At 42.3% G+C, this 23,045-nt stretch overlaps 1 protein-coding gene and 1 pseudogene across 2 annotated transcripts in view; both read left to right on the top strand.

Annotated features, from left to right (window-relative positions):
• Positions 1 to 23,045, top strand: part of OPHN1 (oligophrenin 1) — a 278,254-nt gene that overhangs the window by 103,799 nt on the left and 151,410 nt on the right. For both annotated transcript variants that reach the window (XM_069100409.1, XM_069100408.1), the window contains exon 2: positions 21,815 to 21,910. In XM_069100409.1, the coding sequence (XP_068956510.1) occupies positions 21,815 to 21,910 (96 nt within the window). The remainder of the gene's footprint in view (positions 1 to 21,814; positions 21,911 to 23,045) is intronic.
• Positions 9,709 to 10,446, top strand: LOC138170936 (protein SCO1 homolog, mitochondrial-like; annotated as a pseudogene).

The following is a 23,045-nucleotide window of genomic DNA, read 5'->3' as shown; positions in this document are numbered from 1 at the left end:
GTTCTGTCTTGGCATGTTGCCTCACTGATGTGTCCTATAAAAGTGTCCTTCCATTGTTTGTGAGCCCATGTGTTATATTTCTTTTTGAGCTTTCCCCAATGCCTGGTAAAATAGGGCTGTTCAGCACACTAGGCACACATTAAATGCCGCTGGCTTACTGACCGACTGACCCAGTAAATGGGTCAGCTTGATTGAATTCAAGTTTCCCTAAGGCCTAGGGTGCTGAGCAGAAGACCTGTGGTTAGGACTGGTCCCCTCTTGGCTCGTAGGTCTGCATTTAGCCCATAAAGAGTATGTGGCCACTCCAGTGAAAGCCCCATGGCTCTCTTATGGAGATGCCGAAGGTGGAGTAAATGCCTAAAGCTGTTGGGGGGAACCCCTCTCCCTGCCCCGATGTATATAACACTGTTGTCAAATAAAACTTTAGATTTTTGTCATTCCTTTTACTCACTGAAAGAGAGTCTTCTCTGAATCCTCATTTGTTGAAAAATCTCTTGGCCTCTGACAGATTCTAGTGACTTAAGTCCCGTTCTCATTGTTAAATCATATTATTTAAAATTCTGAAGTGGTGCTTATGTTTGTTTATACTACAGTCATGAACTACTTAGTACAATGGAAGAGATTGTTGGGAGATAGGCAGTGCCTGTGGTATAGTGGGAAATAGGAGGCCAAAGACTCACACTCCCAGTCTATCTTCCCCTGACTGACTAGTTGTGTGACCTGGGGCAAGTTATTTCTCTCTGGGCCTCAGTTTCTCCATTTGTAAAACAAGGAGGCTGGACTAAATGATTCCAGATGTAAAATTTTGTGTTTTAAAGTCCCTTCTAGTGTTAATATTGCAAATTTAAAGGTCCCTCCTAGTTCTGACATTCTGTGTTCTAAGGTCCGTGTCGCCTCTGATGTCCTGTGTTCTCAGGTCCCTGCTGACTCTGATGGCCTGTATTCTCAGGTCCCTGCCGCTCTGATGGCCTGTGTTCTAAGGTCCCTGCTGAGTCTGATGGCCTGTGTTCTAAGGTCCCTGTCGCCTCTGATGGCCTGTGTTCTCAGGTCCCTGCTGACTCTAAAGGCCTGTATTCTAAGGTCCCTTCTGACTCTCATGGCCTGTGTTCTAAGGTCCCTGCTGACTCTGATGGCCTGTGTTCTCAGCTCCCTGCCACTCTGATGGCCTGTGTTCTAAGGTCCCTGCTGACTCTGATGGCCTGTGTTCCCAGGTCCCTGTCGCCTCTGATGGCCTTTGTTCTAAGGTCCCTGCCGGCTCTGATGGCCTGTATTCTCAGGTCCCTTCCAGTTCTCATGTCCTTTGTGTTCTTAGGTCCCCCACCAGCTTTGATGGCCTATGTTCTAAGGACCCCTGCCGGCTCTGATGGCCTGTGTTCTCAGGTCCCTGCTGGCTCTGACTCTATGAGCCCATTTTGATTCAATTTTTTTTTTTGCTTAATTGCTGCTCCACTGTATTGTGACCTTAGGGAGATGACTGGAGAGGGAAAATGTCATCAAAGTGAAGGAAGGTAGGTTCTTCATACTGCATAGGCTGAACTTCTTCAATTCCTGACAAAACTCTGGAAAGCTTTGTCAAAGGGATGGTTTGTAAGCACTTGTCCAGAGAGGCCAGGGCTCACTGAGAACAAGTCAAGACAGTCTAATCTCAGGGGGTGCTTATATATGTCAGTCTTTGTCGAGAGGGTAGTGCAGTTGCCATGCTTCTATCTTGATTCTGGCAAGGCTTTGTTAAATCTTTCACCATATTCTCGAGACAGCTGGGTGGGACAGTGATTAGACTGCTCATCTTGGAGGCAGGAAGATGTGGGTTTGAATGTGACCTCAGATACTTAACAGTTCTATGACTTAGTGCAAATCACTTAATCTCTCAGCCTCATCTGTAAAATGAGAATAATGATAGTACCTACCTACCTCAAAGGGTTTTTGAGGACCCAGTGAAATAACATGTTAAGTACTCTGCAAACCTTAAAGCCTAAAACAATGCTAGCTATTGTTGTTGGTGTTTTAACTATTATTGACAAAGGAGAGAGTTGTACAATATGGTGGATTTTGATGGGTTATAGTAGCATTGGTGAATGTAGAACTAGGTGAATAACTACACTGAGAGAGTAGAGATTAAACCTGAAGAGAAGTCTCCAGTGGAGTGCCCTAAGGCTCTGTCCTTGGTCCTAATAGAAATGTTTCCATCAGTGATATGGACAAAGGCTTATCAAATATCCAGACTGGCTGTAGTTTACCTGAGCCAGTGTCTTTCCCAAGCCTGCCCTTCACTTTGTACTCTGTTTCGTTTTAATCTCTGTGTTCTGTTTCATTTCAGTCTTTGTACTGTTTCATTTTTACTTCTGTTATATATAGCTCTTGGAAAACATTGAGTAAATGCTTGTTATCAAGTCAACAAGCATTTATTAAGCACTTACTAAGCATCAGGCACTGTGCTAAGTGCTAGAGCTACAAAGAAAGGCAAAAAAAAAAGATTGCTCTCAAGTTGCTCACAGTCTATAATGATGAGGTCGGGGGGAGACAACATACAAACAAGATCAACATGGGATAAAAGAGAGATAATGCCAGAAGGAAGCACTAATGTTAGGACAGGCCTGGTGTTTAGCTCAGTCCCTGTATAGTTGGGGCTTCATAAATGCTTGTTGCTTGACCAGGAAAGGCTTGCCGAATTGAATCTCTTGTCAATAGCTTCCATTTTCTTTCGGTTTTGCTGGCTTTTGACTTTGCACTTCTTGACTTTGGCACATCTTGGTATTCTTGAATTGTTCAATTTCTCTTTCTTCCACCTATTTTTCTGGGAGTGTGTTGTGGTCATTGAAAGCATTATGTGACTTCCCAAATACAACCCACATTGCTATCTTTCTAGAAACTATTCAAGTCTGGTTATATGTAACTCTCTTTTTTTTTTTAAAGCAATTGGGGTTAAGTAACTTGTTCAAGGTTACACAGCCAGTTATTTCTGGGTGTGGTGCTGAATATCTGAGCCCAGATTTGGTCCAGGTCATCCCGACACTGGAGCTGGTGCTCTTACTCTCTGAGCTACCTGGCCGCCCCTGTAACTCTTGTCTAAGGAATGTATATTGATAGACTAACTTAGAGGGCACATCCAAGTATATGCCAAAATCGAGCTTCATCCATTTATTTTTGCCCGTGTAAATTGCTGTATCACTCTCTTTTTTCTCATTTAAAAAATTCAATTTAATTTTCTTCAGTTAATGAAAATCTTTCCTATCTACCTCCCCATCTCACTAGAAAAAAAAGAATAATAAAACCTTTATAACAACTATGCCTCATCAAGCAAAACAAATTTCTGCATTGGTGTGTGTGTGCATGTGTGTATATATGTCTATATCCATATCAATTACACTCTTAAGTTCCTCACCTCTATGTGAAAAGGTGAGAGGTATGTTTCATCATGAATCCTCTGGAATCATGGTTAATCATGGAGTCGATCAGAGTTCTTAAGTCTTCCAAAGTTGTTTGCCTTTATAGTTGTTATTATAGAAACGATTTTCCTTGTTCCCTTCTTTCAAAGTCCATATAAGTCTTCCCAGATTTCTCTGAAAACACCTCTTAATTTCTTACAACACAATAATATTCCATTACATTCTCATACCACAATTTGTTCATCCATTCCTCAGTTGATAGGTACTCCCTTGAGTTTTCCAGTTCTTCACCACCTAGAGCTACGTAGATGGGTCTATTTCTTCTTTCTCTGATCTCCTTATACCAATCTCTTTTTTTTTTTTTAAAGCAATAGGGGTTAAGTAACTTGCTCAAGGTTACACGGCCAGTTATTTCTGGGTGTGGTGCTGAGTATCTGAGCCCGGATTTGATACAGGTTTTGAGCCTGGATTTGATACAGGGGCTCTTACTCGCTGAGCCACCTGGCCGCCCCTAAGCAATTGGGGTTAAGTAACTTGCTCAAGGTTACAAGGCCAGATGTTTCTGGGTAGGTGCTAAGTGTCTGAGCCCGGGATTCGACCTGGATCTCCAGGTCTTCTCAACACTGGAGCCGGTGCTCTTACTCGCTGTGCTACCTGGCTGCCCCTATACCAATCTCTTTTGATTGATTGTGAATCTCATTCAGGGAGTTACATAGTGTTCCAGTCAGTCAATCAGTCAGTCAACAAGCATTTGTTTCTTCTTTGTGTGTGACTAGATGCCATAATGTCATCTCCAAACAGGAACATCTGAAGAGCCTTACCATCTCTAGGAATCTCTCTTGCATTTGGAATCTCTGCCAGCTTGTAATGGTAATGTAATTTTGAATCTGAAGATCCCTTTGTGTTGGCAAAAGTAGCAGGTACTTAACACTTAGTTAAGTCAGATCAAGCCTCTCATTGGGGGAACAGAAGGTATGAATTCCTGTCTCCTGGTAACTAATATAACAGGAAGGGGTTGGCAGAAGGAAGTGAAGTAGGTAATACTGTGTATATAAGAAAAGCCCCAGAGAGGCACAGTCAGAATTTCCTTGAGACTGAGATCTGGTGGCAGAACAGCTACAGAAGAGAGAATGGAGAACTGAGTCCTGAAAACTTGCGGTGGTGGAGCTTCTTCTGAACAGGATCCCAGAAGCCCAGAGCCATGAGCTGGAGCCAGGAGCCAGGAGCCCAGGTGACTGAAGCGTGACCAGGATGCTGAGACTTTATTTGTGGCTTGGTTGAGACTTGAATTCCTTGGAGCAGAAATGGTGAAGGAGCTAACATGGACCAGACCCTGTGAACACCAGTGTGGAGCAGGACCCCCCCAGAGAGCTGGTCAAGGAACTGGGAGCTGTCTGCCGTTGAATCCAGGTAGAATCTGGGACCATGGAAGGGGATCCAGCGAATCTGAGAACCAGCCCCAAGTCAAGATGAAAAGACCTCTCCTTGGGTACTGAGCAATTATGGAATTATAGTTTACTAGTGACCTAAGGGGTGGAGGGTTCTGTGTATGATACTTAGTAAGACTTTACTGAATAAGTGACTGATTGTACTTTGAGTACTTTGACTCTTGTTACTGATTAGTGACTGATTGAATTAACTTGAGTGAAAGTGAAATCAAGACTTTGCCCCAAGAGTGGAAGACTTTGACTGTGTACTTTGATACTACTGATAAGTGACTGATTGAATTAACTTGAGTGACTATTTTACTTTGAGACTATGTTGTGAATATTATATTGTGATTTTCTGTGATAAGTTGAAATATGGTGAATGCTGTATTTTGAATTATGCTGTACCTTGATATCCCATGGATGTTTTGCTTTTGTTATGGAATAGAGTGATCACTATACTGAGTAATCAGAATCTTAAAAAAGCTGTTCACAGTAGCAGTTCTTCTGGAAAGCTTCTGTGCATAGCATTACACAGCTATCCTCCACAACAGTGGCCAAAACCTTTTGCCAGCATACATTCCCTGTTTTATTCCTTACTTAATTATGATAATCCAAAGGTCATCAAATCAAGGTACATCTCATGTACCTCTTGCATAATTTTTGCCTATGCATATGGGAAACATCTTGATGGCAGAGAGTCTTATGAGTAGCTGAAAATCAAGGATGTTAAGTTCATTGGGGGCTGGTATTCGAGTAATTGTGTGATCTTCTATTAGCTGTCACTTGTGGAGGCTTGGTTTCCTTTTCATACCTTCAGCAAGGCTAGTCTGGAGGCATATAGAAATTATCCTCAGATCTATTTTCTAGAGCTGAGAAAGTAGACCTATGGGACAACAATTACTGATGCACCATTTCTTGGCAGTAGTAATGGCCACAGTTTTTTCCAAAGCATTGAGTGTCTTCCATTCTTTCATGTATCTTGAGGTTAGCTCCCTCAGTATCATCAAAATTGTGTCTCCTCTAGCATAGATGTCCTCTGTGGGCTTGGTCTAGCCCAACTGCTCTTTTCATCTTTATTTTTGGGGCTTTAATGTTAGAGTTCTAATGGTGTTTGTGACATTGTCATTGATGGAAAAGACAGTTCCCCATAGAAGCCTTTGCAGGGCAGAAGTGTTAGTTTTGCAGTCTGCTTGGAGAAGTGCCCTCTGCTCTGACTCCAATCTCACCCAGACATTGGCTTCTGCTACCTAGTAAGCTTTGCTGGTTCATTAAGCACCTCCTCCAAGTCAGTGTTCATCCAGGAGAATGTGATGAACAAAATAACATGGCTAGGATTCATGTCAGCCAAGAGTCAGTGGATAGGATTAGGGATATTTAGCTTAGAGAAGAAAAGATTCTCTGTGTGTGTGTGTGTATGTGTGTACACATAATCATTGTCTTCAGGCATTCAAAGGACTATCATATGGGAAAGGACCTTCAGAGATTCTCTTTGCCCCTAGGAACCACCAAATAGAGGTTATAGGGGAGTAGATTTCTACTCTATATAAGGAAAAGTTTTCCACCAATTAAAATGAGCCAAACCTGGTAGAATGGGCTGCCCCAGAAGGTAGTACCTTCTTCATCTTTAAGTCTACCAATAAAGACTGGCCATGTAGGGGCAGCCAAGAGGTACAGTGAGTAAGAGCCCTGGCCCCAGAGTCGGGAGACCTGGGATTGAATCCGGGCTCTGATACTTAGCACCACACCCAGAAATAACTGGCTGTGTAACCTTGAGCAAGTTACTTAACCCCAATTGCTTTAAAAAAAAAGACTGCTCATGTTGTTGAGGGGATTCACTTGGACTGGATGATAGCTAAGGTCCCTTCTAATTCTCTTCCATCATTCTAATTCTTCAGAAGGGTTCTCTGCAGATCAATTCACAGCACCTACTTTTCAAGCACATGAATTTTGTGTTTGGATAGAATGTATTTCTGGATACCATTTTCACAGAAGGAAGATGTCATGACCTGGCTATATGACATGTGGAGGCAACCAACAGTTTTTGCTGGTTAACGACCCTCTCAATGCCAGCCATTTGCTGTAGCCTTTGTATTTTCATTGACTAATGGTTTGCTTAATACCACATACTAATCGACATGCTGTTCTTTCCATCTCTCCCCATAGCTTTCTGATTTTCTCTAGATCCTCAGTGTTGGATCTTTCCATATCCATTTTTTGTGACGTTCTTTTGCCCTTTGACATCTTGTTATCTTTGGCTGTTCTCTTGGTCATCTCTTTCTGGAAGTTCTCAGTCATAGGAACTTTGCTTGTCGTTCACCGAATCCAAAATGTGTCCCATATTACCAACTACCTACTGCACATTTTAGTCCAGTTGTCCAGGAGGCATGTAAAACTCAGCAGGTCCAAAACAGAACTCATTCTTTCCTCTCCTATTCTTCCCCCAAACTAATTTCTCTTCTGAATTTCTCTGTTTCTGTCCAGGGAACCAACACCATCTTCCCAGTCACTCCAGCTGGCCATCCTCGAGTCATCTTTAACTCTTCACTTTTGTTTCTCCCCCATGTAGAATTCATTGCCAAGCCTTCTCATTTCTATTTCTATAATATCTTGTGTGTGTGTGTGTGAGTGTTGGGTGCAATTGGGGTTAAATGACTTGCTTAGGGTCTCAAGGCTATTAAATGTCTCAGGCTGCATTTGAACTCAGGTCCTCCTGACTCCAGGGCTGGTGCTCTATTCACTGTGCCACCTAACTTATTACACACACATACATGCATATATATACACACACACATATATATATATGTATGTATGTATATATGTGTGTGTGTGTGTGTGTGTGTGTGTATCTCCCCTTCTCTCCACTTAGACTACACAGCCATCATTGTAGCTCAGACCCTTTAGACCTCATGCCTGGACTACTGTGATTATCTTCTATCCCTGCCACAAGTCTCTCCCTGCTGCAGGCCACCCTCTACACAGCCACGAAAGTGATTTTCCTCAACTTCAGGTCTGACCATAGGGCAGTGGGCTTATTTACTACTTAGTAAAATCTGGTGGTTCTCCATTTGCTTGAGTATCAAATACAAATTTCTTTGCCTATCATTTTATTTTGAGGCAATTGGAGTTAAGTGACTTACTCAGGGTCACACAGCTATTAAGTCTCTGAGGCCAGATTTGAACTCAGGTCCTCTTGACTTCAGGGCCAGTGCTCTTATCTATTGTACCATTTAGCTGCCACCTTGCCTAGCATTTAAAGCCCTTTACAACCCAGCTCCCGCCTACATTTCCAGGTTTATTCTACATAGTTATATATATGGTTTGTTGAGTCATTTCAGTCACATCTGACTCTTTGTGATCCCTTTTGGGGTTTTCTTGGCAAAGATACTAGAGTGGTTTGCTATTTCCTTTTCCAGCTCATTTTACAGATGAGGAAACTGAAACAAATAGGGTTAAGTGACTTGTCTAGGGTCACTCAGCTAGTAAGTGTCTAAGGTCAGATTTGAACTCATGGAGATGGGTCTTCCTGATTGTGTGCCAAGTACTTTATCTACTGTGCCACCTACCTGCCCAATTATATGTAAATGTTGACTAAATAGTTTCTTCCTAATTGATAGTCCAAGAAATGAGAAGGGTACTCTTCATTGATTAGCACTATTTACTTTGTAATTAGGATATGAAGGCTTATTCAGAAGTGTTTGGTTGAGGAGCCCACATTTAGTTTTGTGCTAATAAATATGAAGTATATTTGTGGAGCAGCTAGGTGGCACTGCAGTGGATAGAGTGCTGGGTCTGGAGTCAGGAATACTCATCATCCTGAGTTCAAATCTGGCTTTAGATACTTTCTAGCTGTGTGACCCTGGGCAAGTCACTCACCCTGTTTGCCTCAATTTCTTCATCTGCCAAATGAGCTGGAGAAGGAAATGGCAAACTGCTCCAGTATCTTTGCTGAGAAAACCCCAAATGGGGTCAATAAGGGTCAGACACAACTGAAAAATGACTGAACAACAAAATATATAGTTCCCCTTTGTTCACTCTGTGGTATAGCCATACTAGCTTCCTTGCTGTTCTTCACCTGTAATACTCCATTTCCCATCTCTGTCCATTTGCACAGACTGCCCCAAGCCCAGCATGCAGTCCCTCCTCAGCTCCACATCTTAGAATCCCTAGTTGGCTCCAGAACTCAGCTTAACCACTGCGTTTCCTGTCTACCTTAAATGAAGGTTTCTCTTCCCTAAATTCCTTTATTTTTATTTTGTTTATGCTTACATGTGTGTGTGTGCTATCACTTAGAGCAAGACTTCTTAAACTTTTTCTACTCGTGACCCCTTCAGTGGGTCTGGTTGCAACCCACAGTTTAAGAAGCACTGACCTAGAGAGTAAAAGTTCCTTGAAGGCAGGGACTATTTATTTTTTGTCTTTGTATGTCCATTGCTCACCACAGTGCCTGGCACATTGTATGTACTTAAAATATTTGTTGATTGACTGATTGGGTTGCTAGATCAAAGGACATAAGGAGTTTAGTCACTTCTCATATAATTTTATGTTATTTTCTCACATGGTTGGATCCATTCACAGCTCAACTGATAGTTTCAGTATACTTATCTTCCTATAGCCCCTCCTACACTATTTCTCTTTTATTCTTTGACAATTTGAAGGGTACACTTTGAAACCTCAGAGATTTTAAATGTATATTTCTTTTATTTTTAATGACCGAACATTTTTATATGGTTATTGATAATCTGCATTTCTAGAGACACTGTATTCAAATCTGGGCTCTGCCGCTTGCTAGCTGTGTGATGTTGGGCAGTTTTATCCCCTGTAAAATAAGCTGTTTGGAGCAGATGACCTCTGAGGGCTCTTTTAGCTCTAAATCTATCATGCACATGTGATCCATGAAAGAATCTTCATTGGGAGGCAGTGGGTGTTGTAAATGGACTCTGTGGGTGCAGGCCCGCCATCACGAGGGATCAAGGGCCCGAGTGACCCCCCTGCACAGCTGGGAGTTAGAAAAGGAATGGAAGCGAGCCATAGGAAAGCCTTTACTTGGGGGACCTTTCTCACTCATGGATCACAATGGAGAACCCAAAACTGATAAAGACTGCTTGGGACAGTGGATATTAATTTACTTTGTCCTGATATCTGTCCAGAGGAACTGGAAAAATGATAGCTGTAGTGGATGAAATTGATAGTATTCCAATTCTGCCAAATTTAATACCACTTTTCATCACTATTGACCCAGAGAGAGGCAACAGAGAAACTGTTGCAAGATATGTGAAAGAATTTTTCTCCCAAGCTAGTTGGCTTACCAGGTGGTCCAAAAGAGATTGATCAAGTTGCCAGAGCATACAGAGTTTATTACAGCCCAGGACCCAAGGATGAAGATGAGGCCTTTATAGTGGATCATACAATAATAATGTACTTGATCGGCCCAGATGGTGAATTTCTGCATTATTTTGGCCAAAACAAGAAGAATTCAGAAATAGCTGGTTCAATTGCTGCACACATGAAGGATCACAAGAAGAAACACTAAAATAATGTTACTTGTGTTGCAGTGATATTTTCTTCCTAGTAAGAGAACTTTGTCTCCCTTAGGAGACTGTGTATATGATGTTCAGCTCTTCCAAATCCCTATATATATATATGATTAAAGCAGGAAATCTCTCAAGAAGTGCTATTCATTGTGTTACTGAAGTACTGGGAGAGATTGAAGCAACAGCTAGTCATAGCATAAAAATCAAAGATGTCCACAGTGGTCCTCTCAGTGCCTTGTATTTCATCTTGCTGACTTCCTGACTTCACAGACACTCTGGAACTGTGGAAAGTTATTTCCAGAGAAAAGGAGGAATCTTCCTAGTACTATTTCTCTTCTCTCTGAATTCTGGTGGTTGCTTAAAAAAATAATCTTACTGTGACCATGATTGGACAAAGGTTTTTTTTTTTGTATTTAAAAGCAGAAATGCCACTCTTATTGCTTGCTTAACCTACATCAATCCATCTAGGAAGGGGCAGCTGATGGAAAGTTTTGATTTTTTTTTAAGTTGGGGATTACTGTATTGGGCCCTTTGTGTGTTTTTTTGTCCTATGAATGATGTCTTCAGTGGAAATAATTGGAAGTAAAAGTGAGTTATGATTATAAAAAAAAGAATCTTCATCTTATTTTTTAATCAATTCCCTATATATGTAGGATATTAGATTTTTATCAGAGTTTTAAAACTCCACTGCTCCTCACTTGGTGGTTTTTTCTTCTAGTTGAGTTGATTTCCTTTTTGGAAAAGTTTTTGAATTTTATATAATCAAAATAGTCTGTTATGTCTTTTATGATCACCTTTATCCCTCCTTTGGTTAAGAATTCTCCCGAGTATCCTTGTATATTAAAATGATATGCTTAAATAAGGAAACTTGGGACCAGGGGAGGGGAGGAGGAAGCATAGTGGAGAACATTTGGATAAAGATCAAGGGGGAAAGAAACAGAAGTTATACTATCTTGGGAGTATACTGCAGACCGCTTGGACAGAAGGAAGAAATAGATGAGGAGTTGGGGAAATAGATCACAAGCCTGGCCTAGAGGCATGATCTAGCAGTGATGAGGGACTTCAGTTGTGTGACCATCTGCTGAAGCACTTTCTCTGCCAAAAGCATAGTAGCTAAGAATTTCTTGGCTAGCCCTCATGATAATTTCATCCTTCAAAAGATGGAGGAAACCATGAGGGGGAAATTTGACTCTACAACTATTTCTCACCATCTAACAGGAATGCTGAAGTAGAAGTGATGGGAACTGAGGGAAAAGGAGCCACTCTGTCTTTAAATTCATGATAGAGAAGTAGAGAAAAGCTGGATATTCCATGTATCCTAGATTTAGATAGAGTAGATGTCAGATGGTTAAGAGAAAGGATAGCCAGGAACAATTGAGTTTAAAAATTTGTATAGGAGGGCGGCTAGGTGGTGCAGTGAATAGAGCCCTGGCCCTGGAGTCAGAAGGTCAAATCAGAAGTCAAATCTGGCCTCAGACACTTGACACACTTACTAGCTTGTGACCTTGGGCAAGTCACTTAATCCCAATTACCTTGCCTTCCCCCTCCACAAAAGAAAAAAAATACAAAAAAATTGTATAGGGAGAGATAGAGGCTCATACAAATAAAATTCTGAGAAAACAAATAGAAAATTCTGATGAGAAGGAAAAGTGAACTGTCTACAGAGACCACTGTACCCCTGGAGGAGCTTACATGTACATAATATAATTGTGTGTGTGTGTATGTGTGTGTACATGTATGTACCCAAGCAGCTGGAAGGGTTAGGAATTAGGAAAATTTTCACGTAAAAGGGAATTCTTGGACAACTTTGAAGGAAATGAGGGATTCTAAGGATTGGTGAGGAAAGAGGACATTCCAGGCATGGGGGGTGGATGGATTGTACAAAAGCAAGGAAATGAAGTATCATGTGTGAGGAACAAAAAAGCCAGTCTGGGTGGTCTGTAATATGTATGAAGGAGAGTGAAGATGCTAGAAAGGATTGTTGGAGCCACTTTGTGAAGGGCCTTAAATACCAAAGAGATTTGCTACCATTATCCCTTCCACGTCCTAGGGGTTAGGGGCACAGCGCCTCCACAATCAGGAAAATCCACATAAAAGTTTTTGGCCCTTCCTTTGTACCAGAGAAGATGCCTGAATGTTTTTTTTTTCTTTCATGGGAGTATTTATAGAACCTTATTGTAAAATTTGGGCATTTGGTTGTAGGTTCTGTGTCATCTGCTGGTCTAACTCCCCCCAAATTCCCATTTAATTTCTTATGCCTACCCACGATATATTGAAACCTATGATGGAGAAAGTCTTAATGTAGAAGGGATAATTATATTTGGCTGCAGAAGTAGTAAGGAGTCAATGGGGTTTATTGAGCATGGTAATGACATAGACCAAGATTTTAGCAGTATCACTTTGGCTTCTGTGAGGAATGGGTTGAAGTAGAAGACATTTGAAAGTTATTGTAGTAGTCAAGACAGGAAACAGGATGAAATAGGGTAGTGGCTGTGTGAGTAGAGAGAAGGGGTTGCAGGCTAGAGATGTGGAGGAGGAAATGACAAGAGTTTGAAATGATTGGATATGGGGGAGAGTGAGGAAAGTGGGGAGTCAGAATGATACAGAGGTTAGGAAGCTGAGGGAATGGAAGAATGGTGGTTTCCTAGACAGAAAGAGGGAAGTTCAGAAGGGGGCAAGTTTGCGGGACAAGAGAATGAGATCTGTTTTGGACATGTTGAATTTGAGATGGCTGTGGGGCATCTGTTTGGAAATAATCTGACAGGCAGTTGATGACATGAGATTGGAGCTCAGAAGAGAGACTAATGTGTACATATCTAATGTGAACATTATATGCATGTCCAGGGAAAATCATAAAATGTTAGTGGTGATCTTTTTGTGGTGGCAAGGAACTTAACATCTCAGTGTCCTGGGCATCTCTCTGAGACTTTAAGTTGCAGAGCAGGTTCCAGATGACTCTGGGTTTCCCCTTTTCATTTTCCGTCACACAGCTCATTAGTGAGGGATACAACTTCCTCATGTGAAACCTTTCCTGACCTTTCCTCCCTTTCTCCAGAACTGACTTTGGAAGTTATAGAGAGCACCATTAATTTAGAGCTGGCAAGGTCCTCAGAGGCCACCTAGTCCAATCCCCTCATTTTATAGAGGGGGAAACTGAGGCCCAGGTTAGAGAAGGCACTTGTCCAGAGTCACACACAACATCCTAGATCTGGAGCTGGGAGGGCCCTCAGAGGCCACCTAGTCCAACCCCCTCATTTTACAGAGGAAACTGAGGCCCAGGGAGGGGAGGGGACTTACCTGAGGTCATTCAGTCAGTGGGTAATATTTTCCTCCTCAAATTTCACATAGAACTTTGCTTGGCCATCTCTTTTCCATGAGTGTTGTTTACCTTTGTATCATAGCTCTTGGTGTTCATGTGTCCTCTTGTTGATTATAAACTCAGTGAGAGTAAGGTGTGTGTTGTATCTGTCTTCGTATCCCTGCTGCTGAACATGATACCTTGCCCTTAGTAAGGATTTCATGCATATTTGTTGAATTGACAAAACCAAACATAACTCTGTATGTGTGTGTGCATGTGTGTGTGTCTTTTGTAGCTCTGCATCCAAATGGCTTTTCCATATATGCTGTGTTGTGTTGATTTCTGATGGTGCTGTCGGTTCATCCATTCATTGTATATTTATTAAGTCAACCATATACAATGGAGCATATGGAGTCTAAGATGAGCTCTGCCCGTAGGAAATTTACAGTCAATAAAGGAGATGATATATTCTCAGATTAGGAGAATTCTTTTCTTCTGAAGATCTGTGATTTCATTAGTGAGTCTACTCCCTCTACTGGATGAAGACTGCAAACCCTTAATACTGAGTTGCTATGGCCTTAATTCGTCACTTGCTAGCTGGCACTGGGGATGAGCCTTTGTAAACTTAGCCTGATCTCCACACAAAGGCTCAAGGCCTATTTAGCTTGATAGGGCTTTCCAGAGATTGCATCCCTTCCACTGTTGTGGTTTCCAAGGCCTCAGGATCAACTTGTACATAAAAAGGTCTGCATAAAAGTTGTGGGAGCTTTGAGGGAGAAGAGATCATTTTGACTCTCAAGTATCAAGGGAGACCTCACAGAGGAGCTGGTACCTGAGTTGGACTTTGAAAGATGGGTAGGAGACAAGGGCAGAGAGGACATTTGAGCCATAGGGCATGACATAAGAAAGGCCCGAGATTGCATAGATGGAGGAGTTGGAGTTAATTTGAAGTCTCCTTTGGCTGGAACATGGCAGGTATTTGGCTGGAAAGATGGAGTAAGGCAAAATTGTTGAAGACTTTGAGTGCCAGGCAGTGTAGAATGAATGGAATTCTCAACCTAACTGTGGACATTTAAATTTTCCATTTAAAAAAAAATTTCTTAATATCTTTTGTTTTAATATCACATTTTTTTTCCACATTTGTAAGGGTGGGGTGATTGAACAAATCAAACCAGTCTCCCCCCACTTAAAGTAAGTAATGAGCTCCATCAGTCTCATTCCTAGGCTTTAGACTAAGTGTGTCTTTGAAAGCCCTTTGTTGAGGTGAAATTATGCCAGAAAGGAAGTCTGCTCCAGTTGGTCGAGGGATTTCATTATGCCTTGGGTCTTCTATAAAAGTGCTGAGTGAACTCGAAGTGGGGATTTCCAGTAAGTATCAAACCAGGAGACAGCATTTCAGAAAATCCCTGAGGAGGAACAGCACTGGAAGATAGGAGAGGTCTTGGCTTCAGTCTTGGCCCTGCCCCCCTGCCCCCAACTCCCTTACTCCCCAACTTGGGCTAGAACATTTGGGGAGACATTCTTTTCTACCCATTCACTTGGGACAGTGGGAAGGATTTTGGTTACTATGGGCAGCTGGTGGAGCTCTGGGCCTGGAGCCAGGAAGACTTGAGTTCAAATCCATCCTCAGACACTTAATAGCTGTAAGTGGGCAAGTCACTCAATTGCTATTTGCCTTAGTTTCCTCAACTGTAAAATAGAGATAATAACAGTACCCACCTTGTAGGGTTGTGAGGATCAAATTAGATAATATTTGTAAACAGTGCTTAGTATAGTAGCTTGCACATAGTAAATGCTATATAAATGCATATTCCTTCCCCTTCCCCCACTTATTTGGCTGTGGGACCCTGGGCAAGTCACTTCACCCTCTTTGCCTCAGTTTCCTCATCTGGAAAATGAGCTAGAGAAGGAAATGGCAAAACATGCCAGCATCTTTCAAAAACAAACAAACAAATCCCAAATGGGCTCATAAAGAGTCGGACACAAAACAACTGAAGAAAAATAGCAACAAGTCTGCCCATGTCACCCCCTATTCAGTAAATTCCAGTGGTTTCCCATGACCCACAGGATCAAATACAAAATCCTCTGTTTGGCATTTAAGGCTGACAACTTTGTGCAACTCTGCTTCACTTAAATCTCATTCATTCACAAGTCAAGGTATCACCTGTGATGTCATTGATCCTCTTCCAAAATGAAGGATGAATGACAACAACAACAAAGGCCCTTACAATCTGACCCCTTTCTACCTTTTGAGTCATCTTATACTTTCCTCCCATGAACTCTATGATCCAGTCACAATGAACATTGCATCTCCTGCCTCCGTGCCTTTACAATGCTGCCCTCCCCCCCTTGCGTGGAATGCTTTCCCTCGAGGCTGAGGTCAAAACCCACCTTTTGCAGGTCTTCCCTGCACTTCCCAACTGTCAGTGCCTTCCCTTCTGCTATTATCTTCCATCTACTTTCTGTCTTATATCTACCTAGTTATTTACATATTGCCCCTTCCATTGAAAGTATCCTTAGTATCTGGTACATTGTAAACACTTTAATCAATGCTTTAATCAATGCTATTGATTAACTGAGCATCAGCACATTCATTTAGTCTATTTCCACAATCTAAATCAATATCATGATCAGCTGATAGCAAGTCAAAATAATGAATCACAGGGTGGGTTTTATTGTGGTTTGTTTTTTGCTGGACATTTTTTTCTAAGTGATTGTTTTAAAGGGGAAAAGGAAGAAGACAGCTGGGAGTTTAACAAACAAAAAAGAAAAGGTCTGAGGTACCTGATTATTTATCCAAATGTATCCATAGTTAGGTTGTGTGGAAAATACAAAGTATGGAGAAACATCCATCCATCGTAAGTAGGTCTTTCAGTGATGCTCTAAGGGAGGAGAGATTCTTAAAGGGCTATTCTCTTATCTATACCTACTTGTGAAACCTTTTCTAGGGCAAAGTGAATAATAAAATATCTTCAGGACATTTACTCCTTTGTACTTTTAGGGTTCCCTCCAGAATCAACAAAATGTGGGTGGATCAGGGATAAAAGTGGAGGGGTAGTTTTTAGAAGAAAAATGGAGGCACATAAGGTGACTGAAGTAGGCACTGTGGAGTACTTGGAGCTTGGTCAGATGTCGGACACCAAGGTCACCCACTGCTTCCCGGGCCATTGCTGGTCATCTTGACTTTTGTCTTAGCATCGGGCTTTAATGACTCTGGAAGCTCTCTTGACAACTTTATACAACTCTGCTTCACTTAAATCCAATTCACCTGCAAGTCAAGACATCACTCTGCAACATCCCTAGTCCCCAGTATGGTATCTGGCACATAATAGGCACTTAGTAAATGCTTGATGACTGGGGAGGCTAGGTGGTGCTATAGTAGATAGAGCACCAGACCTGGAGTCAGGAGGACCTGAGTTCAAATCCAGCCTCAGACACTTGACACACTTACTAGATATGTGACCTTGGGCAAGTCTCTTAACCCCAAACTGCCCTGTCTTCCTGCCTCCAAAAAAAAAATGCTTGCTGATTGACTAATGTTGTTTCTTACCAGTAGAACATTAGCTGCTTGAAGGTAGAGACTGGTTCATTTTTGGATCTGTATACCTAGCATCTGGCACAGTGCTCAGGGCAAAGGAGGTGGTGCTTGATAAAAGCTTGTTGATTGAGTGAGTTGCAGAATTGAGTCTCTAAGGGCAGGAAGGCTTAGGTTAGGAGGAGTGACTGTAATTTGTAGTTCTATAATTACTCTCCTCCCTCCTTTAAAAAGTTCACCCATTAAAATGTTGTGGGTGAAGGGAGAAGCAATCAAGATCTTTATTGAAGTTTCTAGGATGAACCAGAGAGCAAATGGTGAACTCCTTCCTCAAGGGCCGCCTGACTGGCCATGACCGACCAAAGACGTCTGTGGGCTTGGCCCATGGAAAGTTGTAGGCGATAGGATTGTTTTCCATAAACATGGCCAGTTTTGTGTTCTTTTTTGTGATGAATTATGGAAGCTGGTTGGCATGCTGCTAATTTTATTTTATTTGTGTCAGTGATTTTTAGGGGAAATGTTTTAGGGGAAGTCTAATTCTAAAGGTGGAAACAGTGGGAAGCCATGATAACCTGGACAGCCTTCCCCAATTACCACAGTTTGTTTGAAACGTGGTAAATTCCACGTTTCTAGGTTCTAATTGCCTGAAATAAAGTGCTTTTGGAAATGGATAACAAGATGGTAAGCGAATCCCCAAGGAGTTCTGATGTTCCAGCTAAATTACCTGGAAAAGTTTGATGTAGTCCTACTCATATTATAAGCATGTTTTAGTTGAAAGAAATAGGTCCCATTGCCTTCCTCATCTCCTTTCCCTTGGTCCCAGAAAGCAATAAAACCAAACTGATTGACTTCTGTACATAGTAAGATAAGCTGGCTGTTTACTAAGTATAAATGTTGGAGCAGAACTGATCCGGAACAAGGAAGAAGCAGAAAAGTACCGGTGTCTTTTGTCCATGTCACCAGAGGAGTTACACTGGTGAAGGCTAGGCCCCTGGCTATCTGGGTTCAGGAACCACTTAATTGAAATCTGCTCTGGGTCCCTGGAACTCTGACCAGTTTTTTCACCTATATGTACTGTTAGGTCTAAGGTAGATGAAGTGAGAATGTTTAAATGTATCCATGCTACAGAAGCATTATAGTGGATAGAGAGTTGGCTTCCTGCTCAGGAAGACCTGGGTTCCAGTCCTATTCTTCTCTCCCACCCCCGTCCCCACTGACTCCTCCTTGGAAAAATGAGGAAGTTGGACTCTATGGCCTCTGAAGTCCTTTCTAGCAAGATTCTATGTGTGACCTTGGGAAAGTCCCTTCACCTCTCTGTGCCTCAGTTTCCTTTTATGTTAAATGAGAGATTGGGACTCAGCAGCCTCCAAAATCCCTTCCTCTTCAAGCTCTCTGATCCTGCTAGGAGAAAAAAGTCAAAATCTGTACCCAGGGAGGTGAGGGGAGTAGTATAAACCTTTTATGTGAAAGGTGGCATGCTGTTGTTTTTGTTTTTTTGGGAGATTCCCTGGAAGCTAGGACAGCTGAACTGGGAGATGACAAGTAGCAACTACTGCTAATATCCCAGAGGACTATACCAGCCTCTCTCCAGCTTGGATGCTGCCAGGAGAACAAGGCAAGGCAGACCAGAATGTCTGTGTCGGGTTGGTGTCTGAGGCTGGTCCCTGGATCAGTCGCTGCTTGTAGAGCTGGCTGTTCACAGAGGAGGGAAGGAGAGAGTGAGCAAGTCAAGAAGGGGATCTGCTTGTTCTTTGAGTTTCTGGGTTTCTTTCTGTTCCCTTGCACTGTGTGTGTCCCTGGAGAAGTCTGGTGTGCCAGGATGTGCCGTGAGCTGCGCTGAAGTGGCAAAAGGGAAGCGGCAGCTGCATCTTCAAAACTCTTCCCTTTTCTCTTTGGTGTGCCTGGGTCAAAGATCACTGAATCCTGACAGCTGGACCTGGGGTTACAGGACTAGGTTAATGGCTCAGCTCTGACTTTGAATCTTGCTTACAGTGTGCCTATGGGCAAGTCACTTGATCTGAAGTTTCCTTTTCTGTAAAATAGGAATAATGAGAAGATTGTCATGAGGAGATAATGTATGTCAAGCAGGAATTCTTAGCCTGAGGTCCATAAGCTTGTCTTAAAATGAATTTGGATAATTGTATTTCAATGGAATCTGTTTCCTTCATAATACTATGTATTTCTTTTTTGGAGAGGGGGAGGCAGGGCAATTGGGGTTAAGTGACTTGCCTAAGGTCACACAGCTAGTAGGTGTTAAGTGTCTGAGGCCAGATTTGAACTCAGGTCCTCCTGACTCCAGGGCCAATGCTCTATTCACTGCACCACTGTAGCAGCAAACACCCCAAGCGTCCTCAGGGTTTGCCGCCACCACAGGTTCTTGGATCTGCTTTGTTAAAGGAAAGCAACTCAAAATGGGTTAACAAGCTTACTTTAATCAGTCAGACATATATCGTTTACCTTGTTCAGGAGAAAAGGTCAGCACCCTGAACCTCAAAGTATACAGGCATAATTATCAAGACAGAAACATCAAGTAGACAGATTTCCAAACTGTCCAACCATTACATCCATACCCAGTCAACATCTGGGTTTCCACATTCTGGGTTTTTCAAAGCCAGGGGACTCTCAACAATGGCTTCCCAGAATTCAGATCAAATCACAGAACACTTCTCAAAGTGAGTCCCAAAACAAAGCTACACATCAGGGCTTATATAGCCTTCTCCTGGCTCAGAGAATGTAACAACCTTATTGACCCACTGGCCAATCAAGAAGTATCTACTGAAAAACAAGCCTCCCTCCCCAGGCTTCTGGTGCACTTTAGCCTAGGGGCAGGGAAGATCTTTAAAATTTACATTCGCATTACAACCACCTAGCCACCCCAAAAGAGGGTTTTTATTTTTTTTGAAGAAAGAGAAGAGAATAAAAGAAGGCCATGCTAGGCTCACTGCTTGGGGTAGATGGGCTGATGATGACTATCAGGTATTTTCTGTGAGGCAGGGCAGAAGACATAGAGCCCCCCTGCATGGTCCTAGGTCCTGTTGAGTGATGTGGCTTTACTCCTGGCTGCGTGAGTGGCTACATGCCACATTTCCAAATTGCTATCGTACAAGAGAGTCCATACTGGACAGCTGCCTCAAAGCCATAAAGATCTGACTTCAAATCCTCCTTCTGTCGCTGTTACCCTGGGCACCTCTCAGGTGTTCTAGGCTGCTCTTTAAGCAAAGAGAAGGTGCTGACCTGATTTGTAAAAGGGATTTTCTTCATCTGAGAGTTCCCTATGCTGCCAGTCAAAGCACATGTCTAGCCCTACACTTATCCTTCCCCCTTTCTTCCCCCTCCTCTGTAATGTAATGCCAAGGAAAGGCAACTTCCCAAGGTTCAGAATACCAGCATAGGTGCTCTCCATTTTATTCAGTGACAAACCAAGAACAGAGAAGATCAAAACATGACATCATTCAAAATACAGCATTTACTAAGTGTGATTAAATAATCTCCAAGGACTACCCCACCCCAGGACCTTCCATTCATTCAATCAATTACAAAGTCCCTGTTCTAAATACTTCTCCACCCCTAGGCTGTACCTTCATTTAGTCCACCACAAAGTCCCTCTTCTCAAATGGAGATTAGTTTCCAATCTAAGGAAAGTACATTCATTTGCTCAACCACAGAACACAAAAAGGTCAAAAGTTCCCCACCCCTGGATCACCATTGAATCTACCCCAGAGTTACATCAAGTTTAAGCACAGCACTTAATACCCAAATGGAGGTCTTTTCTTCATCTTGACACAAGGCAAGTTCTCAGCAATCTTAGTTCCTGGGGAGACAAGGCTTAGCAAGGCCACAAGATACATTGCCAGTCCCTTCATCAATCCATCCTCTGTCTGTAGAACAGTCCTAGAACCCCTGAACACATTAGCAAAGCCCTCTCCCAGGATTTCTGTAAACATACAACAAGAAAATCCTTCTTCAGGGCTTCTGAACCAACAGAAAGGTTCCCAGACCCCTGCAACAACAGCACTGTCCTTCACCAGTGGACAGTATTTACTCTGTCTGCAGGACAGTCTCCAGACCCCTGCAACAACAGCACTGTCCTTCACCAGTAGACAGTATTCACTCTCTGTCTGCAGGACAGTCTCAGGGCTTCTTAACCAAAAGCCAGGTTCCAGGACTTCTTCAACAACAGGACTGTCTTTCACCAGTGGACAAATCTGGCAAAACAACATCAAAACAGACAGACGAAGTACCAGCAAAACAGCCATGTCTCCTCAGTCCTTGGCAGCTCAGGGGCAGGTCTCAAAAGTCCAGGGTGATTCAAAGTGTCCCCCAGCAATTCTCTCAGTCTCTCTCTGCCTCCACGAGGTGCTGCTTCCAAAAAGTTCTTCTGCCTCTCTCTTGTGTCTCTCCAAATCTATGTCACCAGCTCCTCCCAGTTCAGGACTTTCTTTTCACATCAACAAGTCCATCCCACAGGTGGGATTAACAAGCTCTGGGTTTTAACACAATCAATTTGAAAACCAAGCCAATACAGGGGAATCTTTAATTGCCATTACTATCACATCCTCCCAGAAAATGAGTCCTAACTATTGACATTGGTTCCATGATGCTTAGCCTTGTTTCTTGCTTTCTTTCTTTTCCAGGTTACTCTTCGGCCGTGCAGAAATTTTCTCAGACCTTGCAGTCCTTCCAGTTTGACTTCACTGGGGACACTCTGACAGATGATGAGATTAACATTGGTAAGTGTTTTCCTCCCCTTGAAGAATGTCTTCCCCCACCCCCCCATGCACCAGGGTCACCTTTCTTCCTCAGGAGGGAGATCAATCCTAGATGAGCTCTCGAGGTAACTGAGGTTCTCCCAACACAAATCTGGGACTTGGTATCCACTGGAGGCCAATCCCTCACCTTCAGGTAAAAAGTAGGCATCTTTTATGGTTCCCTGCAACACCAAGGATGATCCATAATGGAGATCCCAGAAGTAGGGGTTGGTGATATTGTGGTAAAGACTACAGTTTGTACTTGTAATTCAATTACTTATTCTGAACTTAACAAATACCAAATAAATTGAACATTTCTATATTCAAATAGAAAAAGAAAAGGAGGATTGTATATGAAACCCTGAGTATCTATTACAGGCAGCTTACTTTGCATGTTGTATATATGATAAATTCAGCCTGTGACTTTCAAAGCCACCCTGCTGGTCTGTTTTCTTCTGAATGTCCTTCTGCTTTCTTTTTGGCATTTTATTGTATTTTTTTTTCTTTTTTGGAGGGGGGAAGGCAGGGCAATTGGGGTTAAATGACTTGCCCAAGGTCACACAGCTAGTAAGTGTTAAGTGTCTGAGGCCTGATTTGAACTCAGGTCCTCCTGACTCCAGGGCCAGTTCTCTATTCACTGCACCACCTAGCTGCCCCATCTTCTTTGTATTTTAAAGAATTGCTGTGATGACTTTCTTTTTCTTTTTTGAAATTAAATTTTAATTTTTTTCCATCACTGAAAATCTACCTTCTCTTCCTCCCTTTTCCCTCTCCCTATTGAGAAAGGAAAATAAAACCTAAATTATAAATAAATACATGCATATGCACATGTAAGTATGTGTATATGTGTGTATATGTACATATAAACACACATATATATGTATATTCACGCAAAACCAATTCCCTCATTGATCATGTCCAAAAATATTAATCTTCTTTTTTCTGCTTTTTGGAGGGGAGGAGCAACCCTGTCATTGCTCTCCCTCTTCACGTCCCCTACCCAACTGACAAAAAGGAAAGAAAAACAAAATCTTGGTAAGCAATATACATCGGATATGGATTCCCATATGGGTCATGCCTGAAAGCAATGTCTTCTATGTATTCAAGAGACGGATAG

The sequence above is a fragment of the Petaurus breviceps genome, unplaced genomic scaffold (genome assembly GCF_028583685.1).
Source record: "Petaurus breviceps papuanus isolate PSGF00001 unplaced genomic scaffold, PetGlider_PUasm1.0 400, whole genome shotgun sequence".
Lineage (NCBI taxonomy): Eukaryota > Metazoa > Chordata > Mammalia > Diprotodontia > Petauridae > Petaurus > Petaurus breviceps.
The sequence above is the reverse complement of the archived record's forward strand: the minus strand, read 5'-3'. Positions and strand labels throughout refer to the sequence as shown.